The 12,186-nt window shown below is 43.6% G+C and overlaps 1 protein-coding gene across 1 annotated transcript in view; it reads left to right on the top strand.

Annotated features, from left to right (window-relative positions):
• CACNA1B (calcium voltage-gated channel subunit alpha1 B) overlaps positions 1-12,186 on the top strand; it is a 310,121-nt gene that overhangs the window by 157,675 nt on the left and 140,260 nt on the right. The window contains 3 exon segments of the mRNA XM_075054744.1: positions 445-560; positions 9,290-9,346; positions 12,073-12,162. Coding sequence (XP_074910845.1) covers positions 445-560; positions 9,290-9,346; positions 12,073-12,162 — 263 coding nt within the window.

Below are 12,186 nucleotides of genomic sequence, written 5' to 3' on the forward strand. Positions count from 1 at the left end.
AAGTCTATCAGGGAAGAGCAGATCCCTTCCAAACCCAAAAGAGTGCTTGTGTCTCTGTGACAAAATACTGTGCTTTAGAGGAAATTCTGCTGTGGAGAGAGATGAAAGACAGTTTTTAGTGTTGGGGACGATAATTTGTATTGCATGACTGGAGAGGTGTATGTGGTTGTGCATCAGGATCTTGTTGTAATGGATATGGTGTGGCCCGAGAACAAAAGAAGTGGGTACACATGGCAGTTTGCAGTTCTCTTTCAGGATGAGAGAGGCAGAGAAACAGCTGAGTACTAGTTTGTTGGACAACATGTAGCATGTTGTGGTTTCCACTCACTATTGCTGTCATTGTCTTCGCAACCTTCGTGAATACAATCTGAAAGACAAAACAAGGGCTGCGTATTTTCTGTGACCACTTTTGACATGTGCTTTCTTATTCTTCTCTCTCCATAGAGAATTTGCAAAAGAACGAGAGAGGGTAGAAAATCGTCGAGCTTTCCTGAAACTCCGTAGGCAGCAGCAAATTGAACGGGAACTAAATGGATACTTGGAGTGGATCTTCAAAGCAGGTAAGGCAAGAGATCTCCTGATCTTGGTTCGATATGTTTTGTGGCAAGTAGAGTCTGGTGATGACAGGGGACAAGGGTCCCAAAACTAGTCCTCAGTGTTGCTGGCCATTGCGGTAAACCAAGACTAGAGAAGGCCCAACCAGCACTTGTTGTTTTTGTTCGGCTTGTTTCTGGGCAGTCACACTAAAGTTATTACAAAAGATCTCAGTTTGGTTAAGCAAAAATAAAGGAGCTGGGCCAACTTTCTTTATTGCTGAGATCAAAGCAATTGTCTTAATACAGTATAATATAAAATGTGATACAGTGCCCGAAGTCTCCACAGTGGGGAAACTGTTCCCTTATATGAGTCATTTATATTTTATTTACTTTCCACCACAGCTGTTTTATAAGCCTCTCTTGCTATGATGGTAAAATACACTGGAGTGTCATTTTTATGAGCTACAGAGATCACTTGCATGAAACTCACCCCAGAACATATTAACATTGCTTTATAACTATTATAACTGAACATCGCACTTTATTGCAAGCTGTGAGCAACGTTAACAAGGACCCAGACACACTAATTTAACAAAAAATAGCATGCTTTGCTTTTCCTTTTTGTCGAACAGTAAAGATTACCAATAACCTTTCTGTGTTATAGAGTAGCTGATATCTCTCTCTATAGATATAACCACAATGTAATTCGTTCACATAGCATCAAGAAAACTTCTGGGGCTAGTTTGCTTCCTTGCTTGCTTTTCTGAGAAGCTGAAACATCTGAATAAAGTAAAAATGCCTTTTAAAACAATGATGAGGAGAAAAAGAAGTGGTGGTGTCTCAACCAGAATTTCAGGTGCCTTTTTAGGCCAGTCAACTTCATCCTTGCCCTTCAAAAATGGGGAAACTAAGGTCCAACGTTATATAGTGACTTGCCTGATGTCATCCGAGACTGGTGGCAGAGCTGCCACTCTGTGGTGCTCCTAAACTGTGGGCTGGCACCATATGAAAAGCCATGTCATCATTCCTTGTTTTGAAAGCCATACTGAAGCTTGGGGCCTGATGTGCTAAAATGTGCTTGTGCAAACAAGTAATTGTATGGTCACAATGACTTATTGCAGCATTGCATGTGGATAAGGTGTGTACAAGCCAGGGGCCAGAGCATCCTGGTACTATTCTGCATATAAGTGGCTCTTTGTCTGGATTTACAGCCTCTGTTTTATGTGCACAACCTGGGTGCCAGTATTTGGAAGACCACTTTCAGATGGCTTCCACTGCTCTGCTTCTGCTTCCTTCTCTGAAGCTCTTTGCCAGCCTGGATGCCCAGGGGAGTGGGGCTCTGCCCTGCTGCAGGTCCCCTGGGAGCACTGGGGGGGCGGCTGCGGTACCTCCCCAGAGGGCTGCGGTCTGGGCATGAGTTTTGACAACCTGGCCAGAGAGGAAAAAGTCTGAAGCATCGAAATGTGAAATAGGAAGAAGTAGCAGCAGTTTATATGGTGGCTTGAACCCATTATTTCCCATCGCACTGTACAGAGTGACAACTGAGTGCTAGTTGTATTGACAGACTTTTATTCACTGTGACTGTTCAACAGCAAGTGTCCTCAATTAGGTAACCACGCTTCATTCTGTGGTTCTGTAGGATTCAAAAAAATAATCATTCCCTTCCCTTTCCATTTATAATTTGTCTTCCCATTTGTATACATGTTTTGTGCTACCTCAAATTCAAATTAATTAATGGTTTATCCAGTGGCTGGAGCAGACTGCACCGTGGTTCTCCCTTGGCTCTAGTGCCATCTTGCTTTTAAGGCTCTTGTGATTTCTCAGTCTCTAAATCCTGGTCTCCCCATCAGTAGAATAAAGATGAGAATTCCCTTGTAGGGACGTGGGTTGCTTTGTTTCATTTTGGTGACTATTCTGCCAAGAAGAGCTACGCAGAAGACATTAGCTGAACTTGTCTGAAAGTTGAGGTGGAGAAGTTATAAAATCTCTGCTCCAACTTTGCATCCCTGTGGGAATGGCTGGCTGTTCTATTTCTGTGTTGCTAGTGCTGAATAAATGCCACATCAGTATAGAGTGAAACTGCTGTAAATGCCCATCTTTTTATTTTGCCTAAAACCACCAGATCCAGAAGGTTTTCTAGAACAGGAAAGTGTATGCAAAATAGCTGAATCAGGGAATAATAAAAATATTCTGTAAAGGCATTGTTGAAAATACAATAGGAATATAAAAAAGCTTCCTAGTACAGCTGAATAAGAACAATAATTAAAATCAACTTAGCAGTGTTAGTAAATCTTTGAATACAAAAGGTAGCTTGAAGGCTAACCAAAACAGAGAATTGAGTGTTTAGCATTCAGGCGCTGAAATTTGGGACTGTGCTGTCTATGGGGATTTCCCGTTTCTGTTTTAGAGGCCAGGATTTCAGCTATGAAATGATCATGAATTTCCAAACTAGATAATCAGTCTTACTTGTCCAGGACCGTGTGTGGGACAGTGGCCAAAGCAAACTGCTTGGGTAGGGGGAGGAAAACAGTCAGGGAGGACGGTCACAGACAGCAGTGAGATATAATAAGCTGTTTGCATAAAAGAAAGAGCAAACGCTGTTGCTCTTTCACTCTAATGTAACTCTGGAGGATTTTGTTATTATTCATGTTAATATCTAATTGTTTTTAAATCCTTCTAGCATCCTTGACCTCATTGAATCTTGTCTCAGGGAGTTCCACATGTTAACAGTTGGTTTGATTTTAAAAACCAAACCAACCCACCAAACACTATGTCCTGTCCTTGATTTTAAATATGTTGCCTTTCTGCAGTGAGAGGAAGAGCTCAGGAGTGCACTTCATATTTCTTTTTATTACTTTTCTTTCTCTGATCTCTCTGCACCTTGTTTCATCTTATTTTTTCTGCTCTAAAACATGCAGAACCAATTTGCTCAATCCCCTCTCTTCCCATGGAAAGCTCTCCAGGCTTCTAATATTTATAGTATTCTCCCTGAGCATTTTGTTTGTTTGTTTTTTCTCATTTATTTTTGATGCAAGGTAGGAAGAGTGGAACGCTGCATTCCAGTGATTCGTAAAGTGGCATCTTAATACTTAATTTGATTGGTTTTGCTCTATAATGTTTTACATGTTCTGAGTAGTTGCTGGAGCTGGAAAGGAGGTTTCCTTGTTCTTGGTAGCACTAAAGTTTTTACCTCAAGGGCTGTAACTGGTTTAGGACCAAGGAAGGTATCTGAGTGACTAAAATCACTCCTTAATCTGTACACTACCTCCCATTTGTCAACAATGGTTTTAATTTAACATTGTGCTCATCATTTATTGACCGCTCTTGAGTGTCTTTAATGTTTCTTATAGCCTTCTCTGTTTGTAATCTGAATGATGTTATATTCTCTTGCTCTACATATTGCATTAAAAAAGTGGTTCAGATAAAATTTTGGGGTTGTTTACTATCAACACTTTATTATACTGAAATTGCAGACTGTTTAGTCCTCCAAAAGAAAAGAATGGGTCTTTCTTTTCTACCTCTTAAGTGCTGTCTGACTCGAGCATGTTCCAGACCTGGTCTAATGACTTGTCTAACATTTGTGTTGTAAGAATGAAACTTCTTTAATAGCCTGGCTCTTGAGTAACTGACTTTTTTTTTTTTTCTAGTGGTACTTTTAAAGTTTTTTCCAGTGGTAAAATAAGTATAAAAAGGAAGAAAACATTAATAAAGGGTGCTTGTGAAGTTTTCAAGGAGGTACCTTGGCACAGCTGAAAGATTTTGGTGTCAGCTCACTTTTGATAAATCACCAGAAGTGCAGCTGTGATTGAAACTGAAGCAAACATAGCTCAGGCTGGTTTAAATGTGGATCGTTTAATACAGTCAGTGGCATATCTGCTTGAGGGATCTATACCAAGGTGTTTTAAACAGTGACAGTCTTAATGTGCAAATACTTGTGTGAGTTATACTTAATACAGGAAGCCTTAATTGAAGAAGTGCTTGACAAATACCTTCTTAACAAAGGTTTGGGGAAGGAAAGTGAAAATTGTAACACAGATAATGTGCTGAAGTGCTGAATTTAGACATACATGACTTGAAAGAAAAAAATCAGCCTATGGTCTGACCAATTTCTTAGAGTTTGAATTTACTTTCTTCACTTAGGATTATACAGAGGCCAGGTACAAAGTTTCTAGCTTTACTTATTTCTCAGGTGCGTGTACAAGAATGAATACATAGGGTAGTCAGGAGGGTTTAAATGTTTTCAAATGAAATAACAAATGATTTCATGTAAAGTTCCCATATCATGAGGCCAAGACTAAGCAAGGAAAATTGTAACTCAGTAGAGTCCATTTGAGGATGTCAAGAAGAAATGTTGTGCCACCTTAAATGACTTATAAATCTATGTCTTCAAATCTGTAAGATTTTCAGTCTTATAAAACTAGTGCGAGTTACAGGCCAGAAGCAGTGATCAAATCCTATAATTTGTTGCATCTCACAGGATTTAGGCCAAAAATTCATATGGTAATTGCCATGTCAAGCTCATAAACATTGACTCTGTATCATTTAGAAGTGAACTGTATGGATCAGTTAGAAACAAACCTGTAATCTTCAACTTAATCTTGAAGAATAAAGTCAACTGCCTGGTTTTTAGTAAATTCCTTAAAGGGACCACCTCTTCCCACCACTGGAAGTCAGCTGAATATAGGTGTAAAAAGCAATGTTTCGCATTGTGTTGCTCCTCTAGGCACGAGACAACAGTTCTCTTCCCCAAATGCCTCTTCTTCAGTTCAACCAGTATTAAACAAAGTCTTGTTGGTGACGAGCAAATCCTGTCCTGTTCCACCTGCTGCGTGCTGGGACAGGCTCTGCTCTTTGTTTCATGTTCTGTTGGGCTCTGTGTGAAGGCAGTAGCAAGTCAATTTGAAATTGTGTCTTTCAGAGGAATTAAAAAGTAGTGAAACCAAGCAATGTAATCCATGCAAATGATTTTGCCACTGCTGCTTTCTCCATTGAACTCCTCGAAACTGTAGCAACTATTAGGTTGTCATGCTGCATTTCCAACAGAGAGTGGAGAACTAGAAGTTCTCTGCACAAAGTAAAGTGCTTATAAGCCCACAAATATTCTTTTGAAGATGTTTCTCTTATCTTACAAGGACATGCACCGTTTTGAAAACACTTTGCTCAGAGACTGGAAGTCTTTCAGTTCAGAGCTAATGAAGTTGCATGTCTTTTGCATTTTAATTCTTTCCAAGTCCATCTCTTTCACACAGCACTGATTCTGAGTGTTTCTTTTCTTCTGGAGTAAGCAGGCTTTGGGAATGGGTTTAATGTCTCTCTTCCAGCTCACTGTAACTTGAATGCCATTCCTTGGCACAACAAAGCTTTATGAACCTCAGGTGTCAGCTTTCTGTAGAAGAAACAGAGCAACAAAGCCCCTTGATACAGCTGGGAAAAGACACCTACATCAATGAAAAAGGGCAGCAGCGTGTGTGAGATGGCAGGGGAGGATAATTGCCAGAAAGACAAATTAGAGTTTCCCGTGAGAGTGTGACGGCTTCTTCTAAGAAATGCATTTTTATTCACTTTTCTATTTAACAAGTCTGAAGCTTCAACAGTTAAATTCAGTTGTTCTTCCTTTTTTCTAACTTCTGTTGCCTGTTGAGCATGAGTTATTTCCTGTAATCCACTCTTCTTTTGAGCCCTCAATGTCCTATCTGCCCATGTCAAAGGATAAGAGAAGGGGCACCATGTTTCTCTGCTGCTTTGCCTGTATTGTTCAGCTTGCCAATTCCTCAGTATAAGGTTTGCCTTTATTTCCAGTCCTGTAACATGCTGTGTGTTGTCAGTACTTAATGGCCAGCAATTAATCTTACTGCTGAGACACGTCTCACTGATATCCTAGTGAAGCCCCTGTGCCTTTACAGGCTAGAAGTTGCTGATCTGATACCGCCTCTTTGTTGAATATTTCCTCTAATGTAGAGGCACTGTTGTTTGGAGGTTTTTCTGGCGTCCTAATTATCTTCAAGGCTCTGTGTTACAGTGATGACTAAAGGCAATGCAACTTCTGATCCTCTGCTTAGGATGCTGTATGGTTAAAAAAAACCCACCCTAGCAATGATGTCTAGCCAGCTGAGCTGACTTTTTAGCAGCTTGAAAAACCATGTAGAGCCCCACTAGGGTAGATGTGGTCCTTTTGTTTCCCAGAGGATACAAGATGGACAGGAATGACTATCAAGGGAGAGAACTGGGGACCAATGGTGGAAGAGAGTCAGGCTTGAAGAAATTACATAGGTGAAACCTGGGTTTTGTTTATTTTAAGGGAACAGTAAAACTGAGCCCTGGGTGAGATATGTCTATGGATGGAGATATGTTTGGGCACCAAGTCAGGGCCCTAAATTAGGAGCAAAAGCTCAGGTGGTTTGCAGAGTTGTCTTGAAAAGAGCAGGTACTTTGTAGGTGAAAATATGTTGATACCAAATTGTCACACCTTACAAATTTGGTGGTCCCACTGGCATTTGTCAATCTGATTTCTGAAACCTCAGTATGGCTAAAGCTCTCATCAGTCTGACCACGGGGACACAGGTGACACTGGAACACCAGACGGCATCAGTACACCATTGCACATAACGATTATGTATCTGTACAATTCACAGTCCCTAGAGGTGATATGAGGACTCAGGATTGTTCCTCCCCTGCTGCCCAAAGGACAGTGGAGAGCCATGACAAATTGTTACAGGAATGTGCCAAACAAGAGGCCACTCAGAAACAGGGGAAAAGAAGAATTTCTTTTTCCTACTCAGAGATCTTTGAAAGGAACCAGTACAATGTTTTTCCTCCTGCACTGATATGAATCGAGTGCAGAACTGAGCGTCCAGCTAAGTGAATAGGCTCTTTCTTTCCCGGAGTGTTTTAGGTTTTTTTAACAAGGTGTGCCTGAAACCAACAACCCTCAGAGCATTGACCAGTAAGTGTGCTGGCTCTTGCTGAGATTTTCCTTCTCCAGACATAGCTCTCTTGCATTGCACTCACCTGGGTGTAGCCCCTGAAGAACAGCTGCCTGTCTTCTGACCTTTGCTAGCTCATTATTTTTTGTGCTCACCACCTGCATGGCAGTGTGTCTGCTCCCTGCAGTAGCTTGTATTAGTCTATTTAATTACCAAATGCTGCCTAAAAGTCAGCTTTTCTTTCTGGGAGTGGCAGAAGAGTTCCTCTGGGACGTGCTCGCTTTCCCGTGCTTGCTTTTTGTCACAAGGCCTAAACACACTCTTTGCTCCAAATGGTTTTGGATTTTCACTGCAATTTGCTGGTGTGTAGCATAGGAAAAAAAACACATCTGCCTGTTCAGAGGAGCACAAAATGGAGAACCCCAAAGTACTGATGGCTGAACTAATCCCCAGATCCAAAAGAGTGCAGAAATATCTGTGTGGCGCTACTGGTACTAGGAGCTAGACTCTAGTGGTACTAGGAGCTAGTATGTATCATTCACTCTCTCTCCCAGATGATTAATAAAGAGATTATATAAGGTTTGTGTAGTAGTGCTGATCCCTCTAGTATTCTTCAAGATGGCTTTCAGCTACACACTTTGGTGTATGGCCTGTGGTTTGTTTGTTTGGTTTGTTTTTTTATTTTTTTTTTATTTTTAGTTAGCCTTCAATCTAGGCTAACTTAAATGGTCCTTAAAGCAAAATTTTTTGGGAACACCGTGTCAGATGTTTTAGTAAGATTGCAAATTACATTTATGCCAAGCATGTGAAAGAATTTGTCATTTATAATAATACAAGGAAGTGTACAGTTTACCAGCTGCCAACTCAGTATTTTGTTTGCTTTAGATTGTTCTTTAGAAAATCCTCACATAATTTTACGGCAGCAAGCTAAACTCCCTGGTTCAGACTGTATGAACTGCATGGTTTCAAGTGTTGGCACAGTGTGGTATGTACTGCAAATTGACTTGAGTGATATTTGCATTGTGAAACCTCAGGAAATTTGGTTGTCCTTCATGCAGATAAAAATGAGTCAGTTTTGGGAGGCTGGTTTTTTTCAGTGTTTTCTGATTTTTTTTACTGTAGGAAAGTATAAACTTGTATTTTGGAGATGAGTTACACAGGAATGGAAAACCAACAGTGGTGTTCTTACACTTACTGCACAACTTGAACTGTGCTTGCCAGAACTCCCCCATGGAAACTTTGCTGTGGATTTTATTTGGACAAAGATTTGATGCAATGGCTACTTGGTGACATTTGGTCTCCTGTGATGTGGCACAGCTGACATGCAGCAGCCAGCCCTGCTTCTGTTACCTTGTGCCATGAGACGGAGATCCGTTTCCCATGGGCTGAGTCCTGGTCTTATTGATGGAAACAGAAGAACAGCAATGGGTGTAGAGCATCTTTCACTTCTCAAACAGTTTCTCCAATGTGGCTGGGCATGAGGGACCATCCTCTGGCTTGTGGAGATGTGTGGTCTTGCCTGGGTCTGAAGGAAGGTTCTTGATCTCCCGAAGTCCCTTGCGGGTGATAGCTGGATAAAGAAACTGGAGTGGGTGGTTGATTGTGAAGAGGGAAATCATGGAGGAGTGCTACAGTCTTCCAGTGATTTGTCTGGCCTCCTCCCCCTGTGCAAGAGGGGCACAGGGTAAGGAACACAGCTCTCTGAACTATCCTTTCCTCCACAGACTTGGTGTAACTGGGGGATACAATGGGGTAAGGTTGGTGGCAGCTGGTTTTAGAGCAGGGATGTGATAAATCTGAGGTTGAACCTTGCTGTTTTTCCTTTTGCAGAGGAGGTCATGCTGGCAGAGGAAGACAAGAATGCAGAAGAGAAATCTCCTCTGGACGGTAGGTCATTTTGCTGAGCAGTTTTCCTCCTGTGATACGTGAGAGGTTCACCTGCTGTATGCTGACGTGGCTTTCCGTTGTAACCAGGAGGGTGTGAGGAACACACTCTTGCATGCACTTGGCAGAAGTTGGGCTAAAGAGTCCCTTTTCCTGTATCGGGTCTTTTTGAGGTTGCAGGTGGATGATGAGCAGTTATGTGACACGTCACTCTGGGATGGGATCTGCCCTTGGGGTCGGTCGGTTCCTACGCTGCCTGTGGGACCACAGCGTGACGGGGACACCTGTCAGCCTCTGCCGAGCATGGCTGGCTGTGTCTACGCACAGGTTGTGGTGGGGGTAGGCTGCAGAGCGGATGCCAGAAGAGAAATGCATTGACTGAGAGAAGGCAGGGCTCTAAACTGAGGTTTCCAAATGGATTTGACAAAGAGACTAAGACCCCTGTTACTTGTAAGCAGTAAGACATAACAGGGTGTGGTGATCCTATATTCCGACGTGTGACCCTAGCATTGCAGGATGGCTGGAGGTACCGAGCTTTGGATGCAGGTGCAGCGAGGCTACGGGGACTGCTCTCCCTGTGCCTCCAGACCGATGAGCTCTTAGGATGCGACAGCCAGTCAAAGTTCAGTTAAAGATTCTTCCCTCTCCCTTTTCTGACCATCTTTCGTCCTCCCATGTCTCCTCCTTTCCCCTCCCCTCCCTTTCCCTCCTCTTTTTTTTTCTCCTCCCATTCACTGTCAGGGAGGGCCGCCTCGGAAGGGCCGATTCAACAAGGCACGGCACCGGCAGAGACTAGCAGCGGCAGCAGCTACAACAGTGAGTGGATTGCAAATCACCAGGGGCTTAGGTGGCACAGTGGGGCAGTGCTTCTCCCCCGCAGCCCCACGTGCCCACGTCACTGGCAATGTTTCCTGGGTGGTTTTGCACCGTGCTCTGAGCCATGCAGCTCCTTGGGGCATCAGGCGCCTGGCTGCTAGCCCACCTTGGCCAACCTGGTGACCTGTGCTCGGGAAGGACTCGGGGTCGGAAGAGCTGGGGCTGAAGGAGGTCAGGGCTGAGGTGTGCTTGGCAAATCTTCGTGCGTGTGTGCGGGTGTGTGGGTGTGCGTGCACTGGGGAAGTTTGTCCAGCACATGGGTGCAGCCAGGGCTGTTAGGCTCGAGCCGAAATGAGTGTCTGGAAGAGTAGTCTGAAAAGCTGAGTGATGTAAGCAAACTAGAGGTGAGTACAGGCCATGGAGTAAACACCCACGTATACTAAGGCTCCCTCTATGCTGTTAAGCTAAAGGGGCCCGGCAATGTTCCCAGCCAAGTCTCCAAAACAGAGGGACATTGCATCCAAGGTGCCTGTAGAGATGGCACGACCTAATTGCTACACACATGGAGAAGTTATGTGGGGGAGAAGATAAAGAAGAAGGTGCTCAATTCATGCCAGGGAGTGTTGTAAAACATTGCTCCCAGGGCTGGTTATGTTCCAGTGCTGGGGATGGCCCTGGACATGCTGGAGTGTACTGGGACAGAGGCAGCCTGAAAGACCCCAGAGCTGGTATTGCTGGGACTGAGGATTCAGCCTACTGCTGGGTGGGGAAGAAAAGAGCAAAAGCAGTTATTTGCAAAAAATTGAATCCAGATCACAGGTTCAGAGTGTCCTGTCCTCTTGGAGGCTCTCTGAACCTGGGCGATGTTCTGTGTGTTTCTGTGAAGCACGCTTGCCTTAGCTGCAGAGGAAGAATCGCATCCGTTTATCTGTCAAGGCAGGGAAATCTGTGTAGAGTGAGGGGATCTTCTCATACGAACCTACCCCCAGGGTAGTCACTACAGAGTGAGTGGGTTTGCTGTGTGTGCCTACTGAACAGTATGTATCACCACACCATGGGGTGTCTTACTGCTGATAGAAAATGGTGCTTAGTTACTGTATGTCTTGAAGCTGTTACAAAACTGTATCAACGTATTTTTTTCTGCTAGTTCTCAAGGTTTTGCAGGTAGGTGGTCATGGGACCAGCGTCCACACTGTTGCTGCGTTACCCCTTGTGCACTGGGTGAACAGTGCAGACCTCTCCGAGCCTTAGGCTGCAGTTCTCTTTCCCTGTCGAGTAAAACGGTGTAGCGATGTTTGCCCTCCCTGCAAAAGATGCTGTTGGACAAAGTGTGTTTTCAAAGAGTTATGACATCCCCAGAGGGAAGGAATTGTACAGTGGGTGCTATTAAGAGTATGCTCACTGATTTGTGGCAGTTGCTTTCAACATAGTATTTCTGCTCCTTAAGGCATTGCTCTGTGGTAAACTGTATCCGAGCACCATAAATGGTAACTTCTTAATGGTGCACACTGTAAACAGCATTAATGTTTTTAATGGATAGAAGCACTCATCTCATAACCCACTGAGGCTCAGAAAGATTCAGTGACCCTGCCCAGCCTTTCTGCTATGCTAAAAGGTCCAGCAGCTGCAGTGACTCCCCCACCCTCCTGCATCTGCTGGGGTGCAGTGTAAGAGCAGACCTGTTCCTGGCAAACCTTCAAGATCTAGAAGGTTAAATAAATAAATGACCCTGGCATCAAAGCACATGGAGGCCCTGCAAGGTTGTAGGTTGTCTGATTTGCTCCAGCTTACCCTTGGGTGAGAGCTTTAAGCTGGCATTGGGAAGTAAATGCTGGCCCTGGAGAGTGAAGGGAGGGGGAGAGAGAATCCACTCTGAATGCTCACAGGGCATTTTCTCTTTAATTTGCACACAGTGTTGAAACGAGCTGCAATAAAGAAGAGCAAAAATGACCTGATTCATGCTGAAGAAGGTGAGGACCATTTCACAGACATTTGCTCCGTTGGTGAGTACTGGCTTCGCATTCCCC

Source organism: Buteo buteo, chromosome 23 (assembly GCF_964188355.1).
Source record: "Buteo buteo chromosome 23, bButBut1.hap1.1, whole genome shotgun sequence".
Lineage (NCBI taxonomy): Eukaryota > Metazoa > Chordata > Aves > Accipitriformes > Accipitridae > Buteo > Buteo buteo.